This window comes from Adelges cooleyi, unplaced genomic scaffold (assembly GCF_023614345.1).
Source record: "Adelges cooleyi isolate 19-005CV unplaced genomic scaffold, UGA_ACOO_1.1 ACOO_flye_CR_arks_rails_tigmint_CR_PRNA_30, whole genome shotgun sequence".
In the NCBI taxonomy this organism is placed as follows: Eukaryota; Metazoa; Arthropoda; class Insecta; order Hemiptera; family Adelgidae; genus Adelges; species Adelges cooleyi.
Genome location: NW_026095971.1, coordinates 96,175 through 122,593, shown reverse-complemented (window position 1 = coordinate 122,593; position 26,419 = coordinate 96,175). Strand labels below are relative to the sequence as shown.

At 32.0% G+C, this 26,419-nt stretch overlaps 2 protein-coding genes across 7 annotated transcripts in view; one reads left to right on the top strand and one right to left on the bottom strand.

Annotated features, from left to right (window-relative positions):
* Window positions 1-4,495: 4,495 nt before the first annotated feature.
* Window positions 4,496-26,419, bottom strand: part of LOC126839287 (probable ribonuclease ZC3H12D) — an 82,233-nt gene continuing 60,309 nt past the window's right edge. Inside the window, exons 1-6 of one of the 6 annotated variants that reach the window (XM_050574510.1) lie at window positions 19,141-19,233; window positions 14,040-14,494; window positions 13,739-13,957; window positions 5,423-5,521; window positions 5,236-5,352; window positions 4,496-4,732 (exon numbers count right to left, since the gene is read on the bottom strand). In XM_050574510.1, the coding sequence (XP_050430467.1) occupies window positions 5,241-5,352; window positions 5,423-5,521; window positions 13,739-13,957; window positions 14,040-14,494 (885 nt within the window). In that variant the 5' untranslated portion in view covers window positions 19,141-19,233 and the 3' untranslated portion in view covers window positions 4,496-4,732; window positions 5,236-5,240. Of the gene's footprint in view, window positions 4,733-5,235; window positions 5,353-5,422; window positions 5,522-13,738; window positions 13,958-14,039; window positions 14,495-14,550; window positions 14,639-14,780; window positions 14,950-15,085; window positions 15,152-19,140; window positions 19,234-26,419 lie in introns of those variants that run through there. The other 5 variants (XM_050574512.1, XM_050574511.1, XM_050574509.1 and 2 more) reach the window with 5 other exon arrangements.
* The window catches only part of LOC126839286 (uncharacterized), an 11,714-nt gene continuing 478 nt past the window's right edge, over window positions 15,184-26,419 (top strand). The window contains exons 1-7 of the mRNA XM_050574503.1: window positions 15,184-15,358; window positions 17,456-17,642; window positions 17,707-17,879; window positions 19,968-20,011; window positions 20,826-20,949; window positions 21,041-21,132; window positions 26,418-26,419. The exon at window positions 26,418-26,419 is cut by the window's right edge and continues 174 nt beyond it. Of these exons, the coding sequence (XP_050430460.1) occupies window positions 15,297-15,358; window positions 17,456-17,642; window positions 17,707-17,879; window positions 19,968-20,011; window positions 20,826-20,949; window positions 21,041-21,132; window positions 26,418-26,419 (684 nt within the window). The 5' untranslated portion in view covers window positions 15,184-15,296. The remainder of the gene's footprint in view (window positions 15,359-17,455; window positions 17,643-17,706; window positions 17,880-19,967; window positions 20,012-20,825; window positions 20,950-21,040; window positions 21,133-26,417) is intronic.

Here is a 26,419-nt window from a genome sequence, read left to right as displayed (position 1 = left end):
ACCAGCCGATCGTACATTTGGTCTCGGTCCCACACGCACCCAGTGCGCCTACAGGTCTACAGATCGTGCATCTTTTTGGCCGGTCGGCCATGTCCACTATCTCTGAGGAGAGTGTCATTCAGGGCCCCAGCCGCCCCACGGTCCCTGACCGCCTACGAACCCTCTTGGTTCGCATCTTGTCCGTATTCCAGTGAGACATAACGGCGCCTGCCCTGGACGAGTGGCCATCCATTATTGTCACTTCCACGTGTTCCCAACGCCTACAGGTCTTGCCAGGGCCTGCATCTATTTGGCCGCCTGGCCTCTCCCGAGCGATCGATATCCGGTTCCCCTTCAGCAACGCTTTCGCCATCTGGCACCACGAGGAGGTGGACACTGGGGTTTCGCCAGATCGTTTCGTCCACAGAGGTGGTACGGGTGCCGTCGGGTTTGAGAAGAGAGTGAAGGACTTGCGACTCTCTACTGCCCTTTTTGGCCCATTTGTAAATCGTGCCCCACGGTTGTTTCCCATGCTCACCACAGAACTGTCTCCAGGAAGCAGTCTTGGCTCTTCTGAGAGTGTTCGTGTAGCGGTTTCTTTCGCGGTGAAGCAGCAATAGATTGTCCGGTCTCTCGTTGAGGCGGACGCGTCTGGCAGTTCTACGTAAGTTCCTCCTTATATTATTCAACTCATTGGACCACCATGGAGGAGTGGCCTTGTGTTTGGAGATTCTGTTCCTGGCTGGACGGCCCACGGCAGCAACAATATTGTTTGCAATTGTGTTGGCACGGATATGGACATCGCCGTGATGCAATATATGATAGTTGTCCATTGTGATGGCTTTTAGAGAGGCTCTGAAGTTGTCGACGTCTACTTTGTCAATTTGAATTCTCCTATTCCGGTGCACTGTTGTGCCGGTGGTCATGTTGAGATGGAACTGGATGATTCGATGGTCGCTAGAGGTCTCATCGGCAATGACCGTCCAGTCGGTAATACGATGGCCTAGGTTCTGGGAACAAAGGGTGACATCGATATTCGTGTCTCCAAGTGGGCCATGGAACGTGGTGAGGTCGTTTCTTCTGTTGGCTATGGTTAGCTGAAAGCGATCGATCAGGATCTCGAGTTGCCTGCCCCTGTTGTCAGTTTCTCTACTATGCCATAGCTCCGAGAAAGCGTTGGCGTCAAGAGAGATTAGAAATTCCCCATCGATGCTCTCTATGATGCGCCACAGGGTGTTAACGTGATTACACGTCGGTATCCGGTATTTGAAATATCCTGATATTATAGTGAGGTCTATGGTTGGGCTATTAAGAGTGATGACGGAAAAATTTTCAGTGATATGTTCGTCCCGAGTGATTACAACTAGTTCAGGGTTGAGTATCACGATAGCAGCAGCGCCATGAAGATCTCTATTGTTACCTCTTCTGGAGGTAGGTTTACTGAGAACTATCCTGTGTGGATCCGATTCCCAGCCGGTGAACCTCCCAAGGTTAGTGTATGGTTCCTGAACCAGAGCGATGTCCACGTTGGCGGCCTGGCAATAGGGAAGGAGTTGCTCGTTAACAACAGTAGCGCCCCTCATGTTGTGCTGGATTATAACTAATTTATTGGACGGCATTAATGGGTGGAGGAATAGATGGTCCTCTGCAGCATGTTAGCTAATACCGCCGTTCTTGTGGAGCACGTCTTGTCGAGTGCCGAGTGCTTGCCCTTGCAATTGGTGCACTTAGGGGGAGAGTCCTTTTTCGAGCAATCCTGTGTTTTGTGGCCCTTCTGTGAGCAATGGGCGCAGACTTGCTCTGACCTGCATACCTTAGCTGTGTGCGCGAAGCCCAGACAGTTAAAACATTGTGTAACTTCCTCAAAACGGCCTGTGCGGCAGTGCATGTAACCAATATAGATAGGCCCTTTGGTAATTTCCTCGTAATAGTCTGGGGATATCTCAAGCACCCAGTGAACAGTTGGGAGATCACGAGGTCCTCTCTTGAAAATTTGCTTAATGAAGTCCCCGGCTCTATCTACTGGGATTTGCGCATCCGGGTTTTGTTTGGCCATTGCAGTAGCGATGTCCTCATTGAGGTCTGTTTGCACTCCGTATACAATGGCCCTTGGCCATCTGGGTTTCTGCTCTGTAAGCAATTTTAGGTCCGGAGTCTTAGCAATCTCTTTGAGCACGTTAGATGTACTCTCATCTCCAGCTCTTATAGTTAATTTACTATTCTTAGAAGTGGTCAACTTAAGTTTCGGCGCCGTTGATCTCCTTCATACCTCTGCCCACAGGTTGTTTTTAGCCTCGTCTGAGGTCATGAGCTCGCTGTTGACAGAAAATTTTGGTGGAGGCGTGAGTGCTCTATTCGTGTCAAGTTTTTTCTTCCTTGACACGGATCTGGCCATTTTCCTCGTAGTGCTTTTTGCCTTTTTGGAGGAACTCCTATTTCTCTTTGAGCGGTTTCTTGATCTTCGGTTGGGAACTTGATGGTTGATCACTTCAGTATCCATCGCTTGATCTGCTCTATCGTTGGCTAGTTGGTCCTGCAGTTGCTCAAGCTCAGTTTTCAGAGCAACTAGATCTCCTTCAGCACGCTCAGTTCGAACGACCTGTGCCTCTAGCTGCTGCTTACATGAATCGAGCTCTTCTTGCTTCGCGCATAGAGTGACCGCAAACTGGTCAATCATTTGTTGGTTGCTAACCGACATAAAGGACCTCAAGTCTTCAAGGGCACTAGTTTTTGCTTGTTCGCTCCTGGCATTCAGTCTGGCGGCTCTGACCAGGATGTCTTGGCACTTTGTACTAAACTCCTTAGTCATCGATTCGGAGAGCCTTTTTGTGGAGTGAAGATGGGCCGTGGTATCTTTAATCCACTGTACCAAGGCGACTAGTTGTTGATGATTATTCAAGTGCACGGTGGCTGATTTGGCCATTTTAGCATTTGGTTCACTCGAGGTGGGGGAAGGATGGTCTTCAGTTCCGGTGAGGGAGGCTGTGGACCGTTTCCTGCCGTCGGTGGAGGTCATTGCGGCCGTTTCTGTGGAGAACGCGCTTATGTTTGAGGGCGTGACCTTAAAGGAACAACCAGTAAATGTTCAATTGTTTATCTTGTTAACCAGTCGCATTTATAATAACGCCCAGTTATCAGCACTGATCTACAGCGGCCGTGCCCCGGGGTTTGAACCCCTTGGCCCCTATTTATTAAGAATTAACTTACCTAATCGACATTTTTCGAAAAATATTAATTTAGAGCTGGAACTGTAGTGGTTACTTAAATGTTCAATTGGTCAAATATTGCTACTCTTGGGCCTAGATAATATACTTATGTTGCCTATGATTTTCCCTGAAACCTATACCATTGAGTATACTCAATACCTATACTAACCATGTAATAATTGTTGTGCTTCGATGCAGAGCTGAAAACGTATTGTATTTAAACGATGTTTTTATTTTTGTGTCTAAACCCACAATATCTTTTAAACATTTGAATAGATTTCTTCTTGTAGCAACTCTATTTATCAGAAATTGTACCTCAAAGGTAAATTTTTACAAAATTGAAAATGTTCATCCCTTCCCATTTAAAACCGAAAAAAACACAAGAAAAATTTAGAAATTGTTCAACTTAGAATAACGATGCTTTATAAATATTTTTAAAAATAGTCAAATTAGTTCCAAATTTGTATGGAATATTCTTTAAACATAGCACTACCGAGAAACATTGACAAACCAAAAAATATCATAAAATCTTTCCCCTAGAATGGATAGATATTTTTTCTTTATTTCACTTTTTCAAACAGTATTAAAGATTTAGGTCTGAAAATTAGACCGAAGGTTGATCTAGAATAGAACTATAAATATACGTTTTTCTCAAAAATCTTTAGTCAAACTTTGTTTTTATTAAGGAAAATCCCCCCCCCCCCCCCCCCAAAAAAAAGACAATTACACTGACCGTAGTGAATTTCCATATTGTATACGTGATTGAATCAACAGTCAACAGGCAATGAAAATATTTTCATTGTATTGTTAATTACGATAAATGGGTAACTATGGCAATGCATTTTTATATACTGACGATCAACCCTAATCGTGTCCACCTTAATAATAAAAAAAATGTAATTTTAAGCTATAATAATTTTATTATAATTGCAATTATAATATATTATTATTATAGTAATTATAATCATCAATCAGCGGTTAACGCTAAAGATGGCAACATAGTTGCTGAAATACATATTTATGTTTAAGTATATATTTTTACTGTGGATAGGGTTTTCTCGCAATAATTTAGTAAAATACTAATGCAGTCTCAACTTAGGTATGTACCCGAATGCCTGATTTATATTGTCAGTTTTTACTAAGTAGCTACATTTGTTGTCCCTAATATTTACGAAAATAGTGTAATTGGTTAAAATTTGTAACTAAGTAAAGTAGGCCATAACAGGAAAACGTATTGTACTTTCTAAGCTTGTAATTTTACATAAATACATTATTACATAAAAAAAGTTTTTTACTTTTTTTACTTGATTACTTAAAATTAAAGTATAATGCTTTCCAATAGTACAAAATAATTAAGCTACTTAATTATTTTTGTTTTATATCTATAATTTATGACACAAGTTTAAGATTTTATATAACAGAGTAATAAATAAATTAACTAATAATTAAATTAATTGTTTTTAAATATTGGGTACCATACCATTTAATGTCTCTACCATTCCTTTGCGATCTTCTTATACATTTCACATTTCTTCCCACCAACAAAACTGTAATCATGATTTCTTGATCAATTTTATGTTAATGCAATGTAATCCATTAGAAAACATGGATTTTATTATTTCTTTAATCAGGTTAAAAAGTTTAAAATTATTATATTTTGTGTTTAGTACTGTGTGTTGTCACTTAAACTGTTGTTTTTATTTTTATTATACATTGTATGCTAACTGTACTCTATGTCAATTCAGGCATTAATTAAATAAATAACTAAGTATAAAAGTTTTTCAGCCGATTCTGCAACCACGAAAGAGCATTTTCATGTCTCTTTGAATTACCGAATAAATTTCGACCCCTATCTCCTACCCCATATCTCATAACTCTTATTCCTATATCCTATCTCTTACCCCTATCCCCATTCCTACCCCCCAACCACATTCCCATCCCCATCTCCGTGTCATGACACTTTTTTCGGTTATGTGCCAGAGCTAAGACATGAAAATGTCAATAAAAAGCCTTTAAGTTTAGTATTGTAGCAAAAAATAAATAATATCACCTTTTTTATTTAGACTCTTTGGAAAATGTAAGGGTTGCAAGTAATGTAGGACCATATCTTCCATACTGATCAATTGGAAAGATAATTCTATCTTTAACAAATGTAAAGACGACACGCCTACAAATATTTTTGATAGATGTAATAGTAAATAATATGTTTTAAAATAAATTATATATTAATATGTTACCTGTGCAATAAAATATCACTAAATAACTCGTGAAAATCAGTAAAGTCTTCATTGGAAACTACAGCAGCACCAACTTGAGTGGCGTATTCAAGAATCAACCTATAAAATGTATAACGTCATATTGTAGTTGATCAATAGATTAGAGATAAGAGAGATAAGTTTAAACAAATTAAGTACATGTAAATTTGCACCGTTTTACTAAAAAAATTATCAAAGAACAACAATGTTATTAACATTTTTAACATATTTACATTTCATGATTTTCTAACATTCAATTAAATAAATCATATAAATACTTTTTCTATACAGAAATTGCACTTACATATTTTACCCAATTAAAAAAAAATATATTTTATACATTATTATAATTACTCTCTGATACTATTTAAAAAGATACAATTTTATTGTATAAAAAAAAACTTATTTAGATTAGCATTACTTGGTTGTTTTTAATATTACTAGATGTGATAGATGTCGGGGTTTTTTTTATAAGCATAATTATTAGCAATTACAGTAGGAAAGTGTGGAGAGGGGGTGACTGGTGACCCATATAATGTACTTGCCTGGCCTCTCAAATACCCTTATTCTAACATTAATGCTAGTTAAGAAATAACTAGTAAGTCCAAGTTTCATACATTTTTAAAATTAATTAATTAAAGTGAACAAATGTAGTAAATAAATTGCATATAATTTTAGGATTTGTAGGTACTTCTACATTGATGGGATTAATTATCACCACCGTTTTTGTAATGTTTTGATGTGATATCTCTGATCGTTTTTTATGTATGTGGTACCAAAAGTTGCATTTTGTATTTCTCTACACAATCTTTTTATTGGAAAAGTTTAAAAACCTGTATAAGATGTAATATAAACCTTTTTTAATGTTTGTTAATTATTATATTTGTGGATGCACGGTCTCATTATCTGTTATCTACTGCTGTGAAGATTATTTGTAAGAGTATAATATGTCAGATAGTATGGCGACAAACTGTGCGGAGTGTAATATATCAATTAAACGAATTGAAAAATACCCTATCTGTAATAAATGTAAAAATAATGTCCATTATGTTTGCACTTTGCTGTCATCAGAAGAATTGGAGAAAATTGATCTGAAAAATTGGGTGTGTAATTTTTGTGTTTCATCTGGCAATGTAGTCAATAGTTCTAATATAATGGAATTACTTCATCAAATTCGTGATGGACAGAAATCTCTCTTAGATAGAGTATTTTTGTCTTAAGTTGAAATCTATATAATAAAATGTTAATTCAAATAGCCGACTGCCGCCAGTTGCCTAGTCGTCTCTTCCATGGGATTCAGTTGTCTATTCGTCTTTTCCATGATCCGTGCCTGCGTCGGCGGCCGGAGAGCTGTTTTCGTGTCGAAACGTTATCATATAATATAATAATAAATATTAAACAATAAAAATTAAAAACAGCGAACGGCGTGTTTTGTTTTTTTTGGTGAATTTTTGTCTTTGTAGTTTGTTATATTATATACATACAATTATATATTAAACGTATAATAGTTATTATTAATTACATATTTGTCCGTAATTCGCTCACGGTTTTCGTTCAAGAGAAATCGACGTGTTTCCCGGTGTGCAAACATTACCTATTAATATGCGTCGTTGGATGTTGGTACGTTTTTTAGATTTAGAATATATATAATAATATATAGTATAGCAGTATATTACATTTTGCTTAAACCAAATTATCAAATTAATTAGATGTACAAAATTCTTATCTTTTTCAAACCGCTGTGTGTGGTGATAACGATATATTTCATATTTTTTGTTGAAAAATTTGTTGACGTATATATCTACTATTTATTTTCAGTTAAATAACTTACTGACTTATTTTATATATATGTAAATTATTTGTTTTAGGCCAATACTATAGTGAAATCATAACCAACGCGTGTCCGTTTAGAAGATTGATTGCTACTTCTATCTACTCTGTCTTTAATTAATACAATAAGTAGTTATTATTGTTACCATTGGTTACAGACTGTTATCCTATGCCGTCACCGATTAATTTGCCTGCGGCCAACAGAAAACTTACACCGTAGAAGATCATTTTTTGTTATTTATGAAGTATTTTTTAATAATTAGTGCCTATCTAATCTCTATACTCAACCCTAATTTAAATTGACAGTTTTTTTTTCATTATACAGTGTCTTAACCGACTTCTCTTAACGCTTTAGTTTCTTAACGTGCACACACATACGATACTGATGTACAAATAATTAAGACATTAATTATTTCACATTTTTTTGTTAAAGCTGTACAATTATGATCACTACATAGAATACAAATTATTTTAGTTTTTTTATATATATTTTTTTAATGATATGTTATTTCACGTTAAATTGGCATTATTTGAATATATTTTAATTATTTCATTTAGTAGGATGATTTACCTATATAAATATATATGATCACTATCCAGTACTATCACTAACCGTTTGGAATTTTTAAAATTGTTTTTTGACTTAATTTGTGGTTTTAATATTTTAACTTTGGAAAATTCAGACATCGTAGGTAAGCTATGTGGAAATCAACAATTCAAGCTAAAAAAAATCGAATAATTGTCATTAAAGTTGAAAATATAGTTTGTATTCTTTGACATTGACAAACATACAACTTTACTTTTTTAAATCATGTATCTGATTTCACTTTCCAGATAATTTTTTTTTAGGAAGTATTATTGTAAATTATTTAGTAGAAAAACATTTATTTACCTATCTAAAAATAACATAATACATGGATTAATTAAAAAAAAGTTTATTGTTGTTAAAATAATAATATATATATAATGACAAATATTTTTTTAAATAATAATAATAGTATTTTTGATGCACTGAATAAAAATTGTTCAGATCTAAAAACAATCGATTTTTAGTTTTATACACCTGGGGCTACTTTTGTGTGCTTAAAATTTATATACATTATTGACATAAAATATCTATGTGTTCATTCCGCTCTAATAAGAAATAACTATATTACATGATCTAATTTATTTTAATCACATTATACATAGCAATATCTTATGCTATTGTAATCATTCCAGTTTTTACTCCCTGGCTTTATAATACTTATTTAACCAACGAAAAAATGCATTTTTACACAGTCTTATAATAAAAAATTATAGGTATGTTTTTTAAAAGCATCAGCAAAAGTCCCTATATCATCTTTTTAAATTCTTAAAACAGTTGTCTTTAAATTATTTTAGCGTTCAACATTTTGTGTTCTTAGATCGTTTTCATGAGTAGTAATCAAAAATCAAAAAAATTGTCTGAACATTTATTTTTACTAACTATTTAATGTTAATTTTTTATATTATATGTATGTATATATATATTTTTTTTTGAGCTGCTGTTGATATAGCTTGAACTAAATTAGATACTTATTAATATTGACTATTTTGGTTTTTTTGTGGTGTGATTTCAGACATAGGGCATTATTAAAACATAAAAATAAAATATTCATTTCAAATCATTTTATTGCATTTTAACATTTTGGAGCATGGTGGTATAAATAATATACCACTTTTTCAAAAAATAGCCTACTCTCGCACAGTGGTATATATTTATTACCACCTTCATAATCATGTTCAGAGAAAAAAAATGCTGTGCTTCAAAGGGTTAAAATTTATATTGAAAATCAACATTTAATTTACTATTTTTATTATTTATAGAAGTGTAATATAAGTATTCGCTCCACCCTAAAAAAGTATAGTAAATCTATAGATTTTGCTATATTTTTTTAAACTGATACTACATAATGAAAAATAAAATTATTTTAAAATTTTTGATTATTATCATTTAGTAGGATGAATTGTTGGTTAGCCATCTAAAAATATATCATCATTTGGATTTATACCTTTCATGGTTTACTTAAAAAAGTATTAATGTATATATCAATTTATCTATTATGTATAAAATATGTCTGGATAAGTATCAAATAATTTAGGTATTTTATGCACTGAATATTATTATTATCATTTTGTACTCTGACCGTTTTTATAATCACCGCCGGACACTCAAATAATTAAAAATATTTGCTATAAATTATTTTTACTTATTACTCTTCAATTATTTTCCTATTTAATATATAGTATATACTGATTGGCCTCTAGACATTTTATTCATGTTTTGTACTCTTGAGTTTCTAAGTAACCGTCACACAAACATATCATTCTTCCACACTTTTAAACTTCTAATAACCAACAAACGTCAGACCTTAAGTATCAAAGTACCTTTAGCATTAAAGGTCCAGATCCAAAAACTAAAAGATTTGCATCGAGACATTTCATTTAACCTCTCTTTGGACATTTTTATAAGCTCTGCCAAATAGTCGATCAAAAATTAAAATAATGTATTTATCACTCTTCACTTCTTTCCCTTTTAAGTTTTAATATAAACTCTAGACATTTCATTTATGTGATTTACTCTTGAATTCTTAAACACTTATGAACTTCTGTTAAACCACCAGACCTTTAATATACATATTTAATGCATTATGCTGTTGGTTACATTCTAAACGTACAGTACGTCATTACCGAATAATGGCATAGACGGTGACTTCTGAACAAATAAGGATTTTAATTCAACCAATATCTAGACATATAACATATACGTTTGAAAAAGTTTTGTTGCACATAGGAACACCATATCAGACATATAGCCGACTGACCTCTAAACATTTCTTTCCATTTTTAACCATAGCTATTACCAAGCCCGTGGAGTAAACAACACCTCAAACAATTCAAATTAAAAAAAAAAAAATAATTGTCCTTTAAGCAAGTAGCACACTCGCTTTAGTAGTAGGACGTTTCTGATCTGACAGATAGCTAGACTTGCACTACAGTTAACCGGTACTTAGCTTGCGAAACACTTTTTCGAAACTAAGTATGAACTATGATTACTAGATAAAGGTACGATGAATTATAACGGTATACTTTAAAACGTAGTGAGCTGACTCGACACCGTGGCCGGGCACCCCCCTCGGAACTGCTGTGTACAGACATATAACGTACTACGTTTAAACAAATTTTGTTTCACAAAGGTAAACCTTAACAGACATTTAGCTGACTGTCCTCTAGACATTTTTATCTGTTTTCAACTTATAAAATTAAGCGGGATGACACCGGCCTATATTGATGACGTGGTCTAAATATAACAACTTTTACCAAAGACAATTTCCATTGTACACTTTTTCCCAATGGCCAGCTTCTTATCAAGTCTCTTTAACTTTTTAAAATTTTAATTTAAACTTAATTTTAAACCTGTTACCTCCTCATAGACTGTAGCCTACAAACCTAGGATATTTTTAGTTGGCGGAGCGAAGCGACGGCTCCGAGCGAGCGAATGCCAAAACACTCGGAGACCTGCCGTCCTTATCAGTTATCAATACGAATTCCGCCCGCTGAACTGGAACTGGACATTGGTAGTTCATACAAATTGATAAAAGTGGTAGCAACCCAAGTAAGCAACACCGGACATCTTGATATTTATTAACCGTCTAACTTCTAGACTATTCTTTTCAATTTAAAATTAAAAAAAATTACAGATACATAGCTAGACTTACTCTACACTTAACCAGTATTTAGCTTGCAAAATATTTGTCCATAACTAGGTATGAATTCTGATTACTAGATACAGCCTATAGGTACCATGAATTATAACGTGATTCCTTTAAGACGTATTGAGATGGCTCGACACCGTGGCCGGCGCAGCCGGGCACCCCCTTAGGAACCGCCGTGCCCTGACTTGCACACACCGTGGCCGGCGCAGCCGGGCACCCCCCTAGGAACCGCTGTGCACTGACTTCCACATACCGTGGCCGGCGCAGCCGGGCACCCCCCTCGAAATCTGTGACCTTCCCGAAAATACTTTGCAGCGAGGGGACGTGAGCATGCCCTGCGTAGCCGGGTACAGTACCGGGAATCTGTGACCTACCCGCCCACCTCGGGGGCCTGGGGGCGGAGCCCCCAGCAAGAGCGAAGCTCTAGTAAAAAATAAAATAACAAAAAAATATGTGATTTATCCAACCATCGTCTTTTATAAAAGATAATGCGATCCTAAAAGAGAAAGTTGTCTTTCTAGAAAATAAAATAACAAAGTTAGAACCCTGCAACATGGTAGTAAATCAGGCAACTGAAAATCATATAGTTGATGAACTACTTGACAGACAATATCATTCTAAAAATAGACTAATTTTTAATTTGACTGATGACGCTGATCATAATACCAATGATTTATCTACTACAAAAGATATACTATCTGCCATGGATTTGGATTATAATCCAGTTAAAGTTGTAAGGCTTGGTAGCAGATCTAAAAATGTTTTTTCGATGTTAAAAAGTTTAAAAAAAAGCTGCAGGCTCACTCTACATTTCATTTAATTTGATTATCTTCTGATAAATCATCTAAACAACCGGATCATTTTAACGCGTTACGTAAGGAAATAGAAGAGAGAAAATCTAGTGGCGAGCATGATCTATTTATTCGGTATATAAAAGGTAATCAAACTACTGTAAAAAATTCAAAAAACATGTGAATAAGCCCAATTGTAACTATATATTGTCCGAAATAAAAATGTATAATCAAAATGTCTATGGTGTCAACACTAAACTAAATGTATTATATAGTTTTCTTCCTATATCTAATTTTGATATTTATGTTTTTACTGAAACATGGCTTAACGAAAATGTAAGTGATACTGAGTTAGGATTTATAAACTATTAAATTCTTAGGTTAGATAGAAATAAAAATACAAGCTCTTGTTCTAGAGGTGCCACCACATTAATAGTTGTAAATAATTCAATAAACTCTTCTTTATTTAATGTGTCAATACTATCACTGAAGCCACTATTTGTTCTCTTGCGTTTTAAGAACCAATCGTTTATTGTTGGTTCAGTTTATATTCCGCCAAATATTGATAAGTCAAGCTATGAATCTTATATTAACTCTGTCGATGAAATCTACCGTAATTACCCAAGTTCTAATATTATGTTGCTTGTTGATCTTAATCTTTCTAACTGTTATACCTTAGTATGAAAGTAAAACACAATTAGATTAATGTAAATAATAATACTGGACAATTTCCACCATATGTATTTATATAAACTGCTGATACGTAACACTAACATTTTATGATTTTTCTCAGTTCAATTTAAATTTTAATAATTGTAATAAGTTGTTGAACTTAGTTTTTTGTAACTCAGTCTGTTTAAACGTTATGGATATCGATAGCATACTTCCTCTTGATCCTCTCCATCCAGCCCTTATTATTGCTTTCTTAACAAATAAACCAACTATCTTAAATTTTAAAGAATTATATTTAGATTTAAAAAAAGGGAATTATAATGCAATTAATAATTATTTAAATTCCATTGATTGGCGTTCTGAATTATTTGGGTGTAATATAAATGAAGCCACAAACTATTTGTATGAAGCTATTAATAAACACGTCTCTCATCAATTGAGTAATTTTCGGATATATCCACGTCTGATTTAACTTTTAACCGCCACATCTCTATGATTGTTAATAAGGCTACAAGACAGTTAGGTTTTATAAGACGGCATTGCAATAATTTTAATAATATTATAACTTTAAAAACATTTTACTGTTCTCTCATTCGATCATGTCTCGAATACAACTCAGCTCTTTGTTCACCACATTAGCTTTATTTATTACAGGATTGAGAATCCATTCAAAATCGATTTTTCCATTTTGTTTCTCTTAATGGCAATATTTATAGAGCTCCACATTCATTGTAAACAAGTTTACTAAATTATGTAAAAAAAATAATTAAACACGTTAGAAATAAGACGTATACAATCAGATTTCATCTTTTTGTATAAACTGATAAATAATTGTATAGATTGTTCTGAATTATTAGCAATGATAAATTTTAAGATAAATAAACGTAACTTACGCAATACCGATTTATTCTACCCTAACTCAGGTACCACATTTTGAAGTCCGGCAAGTAATGCCCCACCAGGCAAGTACCCCCCCGGAACGCAAAGGATGCAAGTGAGGATTAAAAAAAAAAAAAAAGGTACCACATGTTTAGTGTCAAATTCACCGATGAATCGTATGTTACAATTAGCTAATAAATATAAGATAGATCTGTTTGTAAATAGTTTATATAAATTTAAAAGTACTTTTAAGTTAAATGTTTGGTATTAGTTATGTTAATAGTAGTTATTTATTGTATCGAAAGAAATTTGTTTATTGTATAATAGTATAAAATTGTAACATAAAAAATAAAATAAAATAATTGATTAATACAAAATGCGTAACTGACCTGTGATAATGAATGTTATTACATTTATTTTCTCTTGTGGGCGTGTAATATACATGACCTTTATTTTCCAAGTTTTTAATTATTCTATAACATTCAGAGTCTTCGTCTACCAAGTAATTCTTTGGAATAAATGCCTTTATATGAGAATGCCCATGGGTCTTGAACCAGTCAATACATAGTTGAATTCCTTTGGCAGAAAAAGTTTCATTAATAGAATGTCTGAAACAAAAATTAAAAACCACATATTAGGCAGTATATTTAAGAAATTTTAATTCTATAAAATTTAAAATCTGAAACTTACGCATAGGCCACATTTTCAGCATCAATCACAATAGGTCGAAGCTTTCTATCTAATCCAATTAATCTATCACGCTCAAAAATATTTATGTTTTTACTAATATTGTATGGATATGTGTTTGAAGCACTAAACTTATTATTCTTTCTTTTCTTTTTACGTTTCTTCTGTTTTTTAAGCACTTTTCCATTATTTAAGCAAGGAAAATATGATTGATTCAATTCTGCCACATTTTTTGTTTCAATTACATGTTGCACAACTGTTGAAGCCATAAAAGGTATGTCTGTAGTATAATCAATGTCATGTACAATTATTGGTAAATCAGCAGAGTTCAAATGGGGATTAACAGAAGAAAAATTATTAACATTTTTTGGGTATGTTTGATTCAAAATGTATTTGGATTGATGGTATGATACTTTATTTAGCTTCTTTTTTCTTTTTTGGCTCTTTGATTTTCCCATCTAGAAATATATATACAAATTAACGATGAGAAATAAAATTCAGAATTGTTAGTTACCTTTATTGTAATTGTTAATTCAGGAACCAAGAAAAATAAATAAAATAGCTTTTATTTAACTTAAATTATCACTCATCGAGAAAATGGGATGCATAAATAATTATTTAATAATTTGTTTTAAAACTGAATGTATAGTGCAATATAGTTACATATTTTATGATGTAAACAGTAAAACACTAAACAATATAAAAGCATAGGTTACACTTGCAAGGCTAATAGTTAATACATACTATAATTAATTTTGTTTTTGAATTTATATCGTTGTAATTGTAAGAAATTGTTGACTTATGTCATATAAACAATATGGAGATGTCTATAAATGAAACACATCACATCATTCCATACTATAATTTTTACTTTAAAATATATCGTCATATTACCCCATATATTATGAGTAATGACCGGTGACCTTAACTTTTTAATATCACAACAATTCACAATCACAATATTCATAAATGTTATGAATGGAACGGTTAGGTTAGAATATAACAATTATTACAAAATAAACGCTTTGTAACAGCTATTTAGTGTTTACCTAATATTGTTTGGATTTGTAATTTGGCTACACTGTATTTAGTAACATTTTACCGCTATTTCAATACTTATATTCAATACTTTTATTGAAATAAATGCTTGATATTTTAAACTTCTTTGTTCGTCCGTCGTCGTATGTGTTATTAAATCCATGTCAGTCTGAAGAGTGGCTTCGCTGAATATTCAATATTTCAATGACGCTTAACTAAATAATGGCACCATATTATGCAGTTGTTTTCCGGCAAAGCCGAACGGGCACCGTGGCCACTAATTGGTAAACATTTTTTATTATGTTGTACCTACTTGGTAATTTTTAGTTACTTTCCATTTTTAAAAGATGTGAATTTGTCGTCAGTGATCTTTGTTTACAAATTCTTGCTAAATAATATTTATTAGGTATTACATACAGCCGTATGTACAGGTATAAATTACCTAGTTATATTTTTAGATTTGCCTTTAAAGGTATAGCTTTTTTTAATGATGTTTTATTTTGAACACAGTATCTGAAGTTGCTGGATATTATACTTGCTTAGCATTAGATCAAAAATCAAATCTGTAGAATTTTGAGGGTCAAAAGTAGAAAATCGGAGACCATACATTTATTTTACTGGACACCTTTTTTTTTTGTCATCTATTAGTATTTTTGTACGCAGATTATGAATCTGAAATCGGCAGACTCCTCTAGTTCAAAAGTTATAGCTATTTGAACTTTGAACTTTTTGCTTATAGAAGTAGGCTGCAAGCACAGGTGACTGAGGTGTGCGATGGACATATTTCTGTGTGTATAACAATACACTTGTCAGCGATACGAGGATAGTAGGTAACCTAACTAACCTAAGTTTAGTCCTTAGGCAAGCTACTTTTTTCCTCTGGGAGTTAGAGAATTAGTTCCTATCCATCAAAGAGTCCGAATGGACTTGAGTCGGCTCACGATGCCGGCAGGCTTAGGGAGTTGTTTTAAATAGTTGAAGATTTAGTAACTTAAAGCTTTAAAACTTAAGAAAATTATTGTTGTTCTATGAGATGGCAAATAAAAAAATCACAGAAAAAAGGGTGTCCAGTAAATTTAATTTGTTCTATGGGTGACAATAACAATACATTTTTTATGGATAGGTAGATGATTAACCCTCATACTTATTTTTTGTTTTTTAAATTAAGGTTTTAGAAAAACTATTTACAATCTATACTATGAGTACAATTTAATGAGTATAGTTTTTATTTCATTTGGCCGTAGCCAGTAACAGTGGGAAGAAAAGCTTTAAAAATGTTCATTATCCCGCAGTAAAAAAAAAATAATCACTCCAGGCCCCGCAAATTATTCTGTCAGCACTGATGAGCAGTGAGGAGAAGGAACACTGAAGAGCCACTTGTACATAAGTATTTAAGTTGAGTGAAGTAACATTTAGTAGATCTCTGGACCAAATGTGGTTAAGATGCCTGATTAGATTGCCCAGAAGTGTTGTTGAGTGAAGTGTGTGATAAGTCAGTTGGAATGACATTACATTTTGGAATAAAGTCAAATGTAAACCATGTATACGGTCTTTTTGACAGTTGGGACTTTTAGGTCTTAGTGTAGAGAGTTGTTAGTGACATACCATGAAGCTTAGGTGACTAAGCGTATGTATTGAAAAGACTCAATTTTCCTATTGTTTGAAAATTTATCGACCTCCCAGAGAACAATGTTGTAAGACCAGATTGGTTAAAGAAGAGTTTTGTACAAAAGTAAAGGTTAAAAATATTCTTGGAAGACTGGATGAGTGGTCTTATTAGATGTAGGCGAGTGTTGAGTTGTTTGCATTTACTTTTGAAGTGAGGTTCCCAAATGAATCTTCTGTCAAATAACAGGTCAAGATATTCATATAACCTTAATACTAAAAAAAAAATGTTAAGCACATGATTGCCTATACAACAATGTTTATCTGTATTCATCATTAAATTTTCTATTATCTAAAGCTATGCATTGAAGTGTTTTTTTCATTACTCTAAGTTATAACTTATAACAATTCCTACAGCCCTATGACTACACCATCCTCACTATTTTCTGTCTCCACTATGCCTGACCTTACTGTGCAACTTTTTTCTTATTTTAGTAAAATCAATAATATTTCTAATCTTAAAATCCTAAAATTTCAAATGTAATACTCATATTTGTATAATAGTATTGAGTATATATTGACTTAAAATTGGGCTTAAATTATTTAACCTGTTCTCTTACATAAAAAAAATATATATATATATATGTATATATATTCTTATATAATTATAGAACTGTATCAAAGTAGTATTAAGTAAATATATACTTCATTAAATTAACGAGGCTCCTATTTTTAATTTGTTTTAGCTTTAATATTATATTACATTTTCACTCTAGGCCTACAGCCCAAAAATGGCGCGATTCAAGTATCAATAGTTTCTGCAAAAAGTTTAGTACCCAAGAAGAAGCTGTCAAATACTTAGAAAATTTAGGTCATGCGGTTATGTACTTCAATGATGATCCACCGTATTCAAATTCTAATAAAAACAAAGATTTTAATGTGTTGAAGAACTACATAAACGAAGTAAAATAATTCATACTATTATTAATTATGATTGTCAATTAATAAATAATTAAATTTCTTTTAGATTGATGTTACTTTTAAGAAAATGTTTCAATTCACAGATCAACTTAAAAATCAATTAAGTTACACATCTAAGTTACAAGCATTAAACATATCTGTAATCGAACATTTAAATGGAATCGTTGGAGAGCTTGAAACATCCGAAACTACTAATAGCAGTACAAGTAACAATAAACGGTATGTACAAAAAAATTAAATTAAAGTAATCTAAGTTTGTTGATTCCAGTCTGTTATCAACTATCTGATAATTTGTTAGAAGATATAATTGATTTTATATTTTTTAACAATAGTTAAAGAGTTTCAGAAAGGTACGTGCTATGAACTTATTAAAGCTCTCATGGATTGACATATTATTTTGAATTTTTGTGGTTATGTCCATGACTATATAAATAAATAGGCATGATCAATAGATTACCATATTTTTCTACCTTTGCGCAATAGAATCCTTGTCCCAGTCATATTATAATGAGAAATTAGTACTATAATACTTTTTTTTCCCTGTCTAAAACAATCATATGTATAACCTTAGTGAAAATGTTTTTTAATTTTTTACTAATAAAAAAATGTAATTTATTCTTAACGGGCCCAATGCTGCTGTCATGATGAGATGATTTCTTGACGAAGAATTTGTTATCCTTAACGGGTTGTCAGGCCGTCGCCAGTGATGGGGATGGCAGCCCTTTTCCCCGGACGATTGCTCACCCAGCAAACGGAACGTCCGTGACCGAGAGTGAGCGCAAACCCACTGCCGCCTTACTGACTCGGTCACATCGATGACTCCGACTTATTTTTCCGGCAGCCAATAGGGAGCAGTATTTTGCATTAAGAATGAATTGCACCTAACCTAACATTTTGTATTATGTTTCTCTACAGTTTAAGTTGAAATATTTTCCTGTGTCGCTGGAATTCATTAGTTTTCCACTTGTGAAAGTTTTTTTAGTGCTGAGGAGTCAAATAATAATGATCTTGCATTATAATTGAATTTTTTTGTACATATAACTTTTACTTTTAGAGGGAAAAATTAAAAGTTTAATAAGAACTTAAGCTAGAACTTTTATTTAAAAACAACTTTTTTAATTAAACTTGTATAAATAAAAGTTTTTTTCAAACAGCTAAAATTTAACTCATTTGTAAAAAAGAAGAACCCCATGCTTTTTAAGCTATATTTTATGATTTTATTAGATGTAAGTATGAACTTAACTATACTGTAGTTTAAAAAAATATTGCTAAGGTTAGTTCATACCAAATTATTGTATAGTACGAAACGACTAGCAAAGTGAGATCACGGCATACTTAATTGTTGTAAAGACAATAATGTGCCTAAAACTATTTTGTTAGAATCAGGGTAGATGCAATTAGGGTTGTTTGTCTATCTATAATAATTTGTTGTTGTTACCCATGTATCGTAATAAATAAAATTAAAATATTTTTCTGATACCTGATGACTGTTGATTTGGTTCACTCAATACAGCAGCTCAACATTTAACACAGTCAAAGCGTAAAGAAGTAAAATAATTAAAGAACTCTTAACCACAAACAAAAATTGATTATATTTGTTGTTAGGGTTTTTTTTATATCTTTACTATAATATATAACCACAAGCGTATATTATGTTTTTTCTAGATGGTCAAAGTGTACTTTTCCCCTATTCATAAACATGTGTTTATATCGTCATATTCAAGTCATAATTCTCCATTATGTTTAACGTCCATTATTGTCCACTGATCGGGGCTTAGAAGCTTTAGATTTGGCTTTTTTGGGTAAATAGCTGGCTGCCGACCTAACACTACCAAACAAGTTGGCCCCAGAGAGAGGGACAAGTGGCCATTTCTCCCCCCAAGATGGTTGCCCGCCGGGAGGAACAAACCGCCATAGGCCGAGATTCGACCGTGTATTGGTACACTGCCGCCTTATCTCATTTTGCCACGCGCCTGTACATATTCAAGCCATAATACAAATTATATACATATTTTATAACAATAAAAATATTTAATTTATGTGAAAAGAACAAATAAATATTTACGCCCTTAAAGGCAAGCAGTTCAGATTTCACATACAAAAATTAACAATAGTATCAAACGAAACCATGACTAAACTAAACAAATTTATAATGTAATAGATTATTATTATATTTTACGGTTTAAAAAAAAACTAGAGCAATTTTGAAAGTTTTAAAAAAATACTAGGTTTACAAAGCGTGTGGTTGATATTTTTAAGAATATTTCTTCATTAAACATGGATTTTTAATAATTTGTTTTGTTTCAGGAAAAGGGAAAACGACAGAGTACTTGTTGATCTGGATGTTGCAAGTAATTAAAATCTCGTTTTATTTAAATTATATAGTTTTTATTTTAATATTTATTTGATTTGACATAAATTAAAAATTTCAATCATACAATTATCAATAGTTCTATTGAAGAGCATTAAAACATTTTCAGTAAAGGAAAGCCAGTACATTGGGGACAGAGAGGTCACAGGTCTACAGAAATTATTATAAGTGAAAGAGATAAAATTACATTTAAATAGTGGATTTTTTACATTTTTGGCCCAATAATGTTCCTTACAGGTACAATTTCTGATCTATAGAGTTGATACACAAAGAAATCAATTCAGTAGATTAGCAATTATTGTGGATACAGACTTAAAAAATAAAAACACATCGTTGTAAAAAGTATACCTTCTCAGCTATGCATCAAAGCTAAAAAATTCATCTAATTAGTGATTTATTTTATTATTTTACTATTATTTATTTCTTGTAGACCTGTGACTTACCCCGCCTCAATATGTTCCATCTCACTATGCATGATACTAGTATAGTGATACTGGTGTATTATTATTTTTTCCATAATTATTTATATTTACAAATTACTTATTGTACCCTTTGTCGTTAATGGGGAATAAATAAATAAAGTAATCACATAATGTGGTTCACAAACACACAAAAGAGAGCACAAGTGTCACTTGATAATTGTTTTAAAATTAAAATTAAATTAACTTCCCTTAAAAATTTTTTTAGATAAAATGTATTGTTTAAAAAAAATAACAAGTGCCAATTTTCTACATTGTATCGATAAAACCTTCATGGAATGAGTTACTATATTTTGTATTGTGTATTGTTTTTAGAAAAAAACTTAATTTATAACTCAAACAATGAAGTTGTTTGCTACATTGATGGTGTTCTAAATCCAGTAGAAAACAATCATGTGTTGGCAGTTTCTGGAGTATATTTTGCTGATAATCATCCTTAGTATGTTCTTATGTTTTATGTATAGCAAATAACAATACCACAAGTATAAAAGTTATTTTGTAACTACATTTGTTTTTTATTGATTTTTCAGTAACCTGCATTCCAAAGTGCCATCAAGCCAAACGTTAGCTAATGCTAAAATATATGGTGCTCTTTTAGCAATATGTCAAGTCCAACAACTTGGTTAGTAGTTGTATTTATTATAAATTTATACTTATACCAAATTATTTATCAATATTTAAAACTTAAATTGAAGTAAAACTAGGGCTTTCAAAAGAGGGGAGCGAATGGAGCAAATGTCATAGGCGGCATCAATTAAATAAGGGGGGTTCCAACTTTTTTAATTATAGCGCTAAAAGGGGGAAAATGTAGTTCGGAAGCATTTACAATTATGTGGTTGCTCAGGAAACATATACAATTTTTTTTTTTATCTGGACCTTATTTAGTTTATCGAAAACATCTAACTGGTAGTTTACATTCCACGCAGCCTCACAAAATTCTAGTACATATCGCAAAAGAGCAAAATAAAGTGTTATCAAACAATCCTGATTTTTAATATCGCTTAATGAAGCCTAAATTTCTAAAATCTTTACATCAAATCAAATTGAACTAATATGGTTATTAAATTTAGTTCAGGAGATTATAAAACACCTAAAAATCTTTAATATTTTCCACCACCTCAACTCTTTATTACTTACAACACATACACATATTAACCAACACAGCCACAGAAAAACAAAAAGTTTTGTTGGACTCGACTAGGGGAATGTCTAATTAGCTGAACTGCTTAAATTGTTACTCAGCGTTGCCACACACACACAATGCATTTTTACTTAATTGTTACCAGTGATTTGTATATTGAGATAAAACATACAGAAGCACATCAAATAATAAAAGGGTTGAACAATTAAAATAATTAATATGTGTAAACGTATGAAGTATAAACGCCAACTACTCCTCTCATGATTGCCGTCAGTGATTACCTACATCATATGTCATTGATAGTACCTTTTGTACCTACCTACCCTTTTATATGAACTATTAAAAAAATGGCTGTAGGCAGTGGTGGCTCGTGGTGCACAAAATGATAACTAACAAGCATTTACTATGATGTAACATGTCTTTACTGGTTTAAAATAATGTTTATTATTAATCATATGTAAGTCATTTAATAATATTTAATTTTTAGAATAATAGTCATTGGTAAAATGACGAGTATGTTACCGAGATTTTTGTTTTGTAACTTTTATTAAATTTAAATCCGGCACGGGTCTTCCCAATGTTTTTATTTTTATTTTTTCCTCATTTGTATAGAGAGAATTTTTTTTCAAAAGATTTTCTACTGAATTCATTTTTTAAAGAAAAAATTAAGTGTTAATTCTAAGAGGAAATAATTCACTATGACGGGTAAAATATACATACATTTATTATGAAATAATATCGACCATTCGATGCAGAAATCAGAATACAAATGAAAAAACCTCAAAATTACTCGTAGATAACGTTCTTTTTTTTTAAATCGGTTCGGGGTTCAACTTTGCGGGGCTGTCACAGTGTTGCGCACCGATTGGTGTGTGCATGTTGCATAACTGTTATTACTTTAGGAGCAATAATATGTTCACGACATAATAGTTCTTTGCCGAAAAATATTGTTGAATAATGTTTTTTTAATAGCACGCCGATATTTTTAAAAAGAAATTTACAACGGTTAAGTTTTAAAAAAATAAAAAATATTATTTTGATAAAATGACATGTGGTGCGCTCGCACCTGCTCACCTACGCACGAGCCGCCACTGGCTGTAGGTGAGTTGCAGCCCGAGTTGCGGCCCACGCAACCTCTTTTATCTTGAAACCTTTATCGCTAACTTATTGATACTGTATATAAATTATACAGGATGATTTTTTTAAAGAGATCCACTCAATCAATATCTTATAGGATTTGATTCGTTTTTAAATTTTAATTTTTTGCATTGTTTTTTATATTACGTGATCTCGTTATTTTTAAAGTTATTAGAGTGTAAAAGTTAGGACAAATAGAGAAGTGCGGTTGTATAATGGACGGAGATAAAAATATTACTACATCCCACTCTTCCCGTTATTAACTTTAATCTTTAATGACAATAATAATAATTTTCCAAGACTGGTTATTGACCAGTCAACATTTAATAAATTATTCTTACTTTTTAAAAGTTAATCAAATATATACGTTACGTTTAAATTTTCAAACGAAATTGTAGTTTAAATTTGTTAAAACTTTTAAGTTTTAAATTTTTGCCAAACCAATCATTTATATTTAGTGGATTAAATATATTATTATTATTTAAAAATATATTTTATGTCATATGTGTATTAATGTTATTTTTAGATAGGTAAACAAATATTTTTCTACTAAATAATTAAAAATAATACCTCTTAAAAAAAAAATCTGAAATCAGCTACAGGATTGACAAAAGTAAAATAGTTATGTATATCAATTTCAAAAAATAAAACTATAGTTACAACTTTTACGACAACCATTATTTAGGGTGAATTATTGATTTCTATATAGCTTACCTACAATATCTAAATTTTACAGTGATTCTATAAGTACATATTTTTTAAACAAAAATGTAAGTATTACTAATTGTATTAACATAAATTTATATTTAAAATCGTTTTAATACTAAATATGTACCTAAGATTCTAATTGAAATTTAAAATAAAAACCGTGTTAAACTCCATTCCTATCCCATTACAACAGCTTGCTTACGAGGCCGCAACCACGGGAGGCATTTTATTTCTAATCTCTTTTATCTTATCAGATAAATCATCAGAAATTTTCGTTGTGATAAAAACTGTCGATTTTTCGGGTTGTGTGGCAAAGCAAAGACATGAAATGTCATAATTGACATTCAATTAAGTACAGAATTAATTTAAATTAAAAAAAATTGCGTTTTTATTTGAGGTTTAATTATGTTGTTAAAATTTTAAAACTTAAATTAATGAAGTACACGATATCCGTTCGATACACTTTATTTTCAATTCAATTTTACTACAAGCGACTATTTTAAAATGCAAAAACTACAACCCAATAATATTATTATGTGTGTTTATTAATAAAACGTCGACATACATCCTTTATATATATATTTCTTCTGACTTCTGATTGTGTGTCTATTCTAATACACGGACAACGCCGGGTCGGGACAGCTTGTATTATTATATCATATATATATATATATATATAAAAGTCGTGTTGTTTACAGTTTGCTGTTATTGGGTCCCCGGTCGGCCGACCGGCATATTATGTCTGTTGTTGACATTATCCTGTTACATGCAACGATAATACATAATAATTATATCATAAACAAGTGATTGGGGTTTTGTCATTCGGCGGCAACCCATTTGAACGTCCATGAGAAAACGATGGTATTTTTGCTAGGTAAAAAACCCGTAGAGAGATAAAACGCACATCTGACTCGTATTTTTTCCGAAAAGTAATTTTAACGCGGCGAAAACGATCGAACACTAACAATAATAATGGGCTTAAAAGCGAATAACCGGTCGTATAATAACCGAAGTCGGCCGTATTTTACAGTGATAACATAACATATTATTTATTAGACCGTGATAACATAGTTGACTGAGTAAAAGCAAAATAATTCATTGAAAATAGCGAAATTCGGTCATGTAAGAGTCGATCTATTTTTGTACAAAATCAATCAAATTAAGAATACATCGATTTAAGTTTTTAAAAAACATTTGAATTGTTCACAACATTATCAAGGCATCGGTCGGCCGTGGCAACATTTTTAATTTATTTTTAGTATATTAATTATTTCTATATAAAATAATGCAAATTTTAACCTTTTTAAATGGAAATAATTAATTAACCGAAAATAGTTTTAAAATTGTGCCACGACGATGCCTTGAATTAAACAATTGGCTTAACAATTTTTGATTTCGACTAAATTAATGATCAAAACATTTTTTTATAACTTATGTGTTAGTTGAGTTAGTTATCTCAACTATGTTTAACTAAAGTAAAATATTTTATTTTTATTTTAGTCTACTGCATAGAAAAAATACATAGTTGGTCCAACCAAATACTATAAATAATAATACCGGAAGGCTAGGTCTTTTTAGGTGCTCATTACCCTCCCCACGATATAAGGTTAGGTAAGTGGAGCTATATATTGTAAACAATATACCGTATTCATATTACGTATGATAATAATTTATATTTGATAAGCCTATGTTAAATTTCAATTTTCTGTGTAGACGTCGTTTCAAAATAATACTATTTTGATTCCTTGATTTGGAAAACGCTGTTATTGTGGGGGAAATCTGAGTCAATACAAATTAACATCGACCTTCCGGTATTGTCATTTATAGTATTTGCTCCACCTAAAATAACACGACTGATACGGTTTGAATCAAATCAATACCCTGTCGAATAGATAACGTAAGATGTTTATGTATACAATTCTATAATTATATTTTTTCCCTTCAGGCTATTTTATTGCAGTACCATCCGTTGACTGTAATAATAACAATAGGCCCACGAGTGACGAGTATTAAAGATAGCGATAGCATACAGACGGTCGGCACTCGCCAGTTGATAATTTACCGACTCGAAATAAAAATACGGCCAACGCCGTTTTTAATAATTTTTTTGATTGCCTAAAAAAAATCTGGGAGAACAGTTTTTAAAAAGTCGTAAAATTGCTGACGGCTCCTTGCTATTAAGAAAATGCCGACTGTTACAAAAAATCCAACCGGGGGAGGGGGGGCGAGACGACCCACCATACCCCCTTTGCCACCGGCCCTGTATATATAGGAGCTGTGTTGTATAACTATGCTATAATTTTGGCATTAGATTGGTGTTCTACACATTATTTATCTAGCACTGTAACAGTACCTCTTAGGAGGGCGTCGCACCGGTGATTTTCAGTGGTAAAAACATGTTTACGCCAACTGAAAATAACTCGATTAATTTTGGTTTTAGAGTAAAAGCACCCATTATAAAATTAAAAGAGAACAATATTCCGGCGAGTTATTTTTAGTCTGCTTAAACATGTAGAGATGAAAACAAATTTTTAAATCGCTTTCAGGTGCTCCGAGTCCAAAAAATAAATTGACTACCAAAATAGAGTCCCAGTTATTGAACTAATAACTACACGTCACAGTTAAACCTTTAAATTAAGATTTTGTAAAAAAAATTGCCTATACTGTACTCATTAAAAATGGGCGATACGACGCCCTCTTAAGGTAGCCGCAGCATGGTTTTTACCAAAAAATATTAAGTGTAGGTATCAAAAAAATGAAAAATAAAATCTAGAGAAAAACTTTTCTATAGGGTGGCGTTTTTATCTTTTTGATATCTATACTTAATATTGTTTTGTAAAAATCATGCTGCGGCCCTCTTAACTGTATAATTACACTGTAGTTCGTTATATAAATTAAGTAACTTCCGTAACTTGTTTTAGGC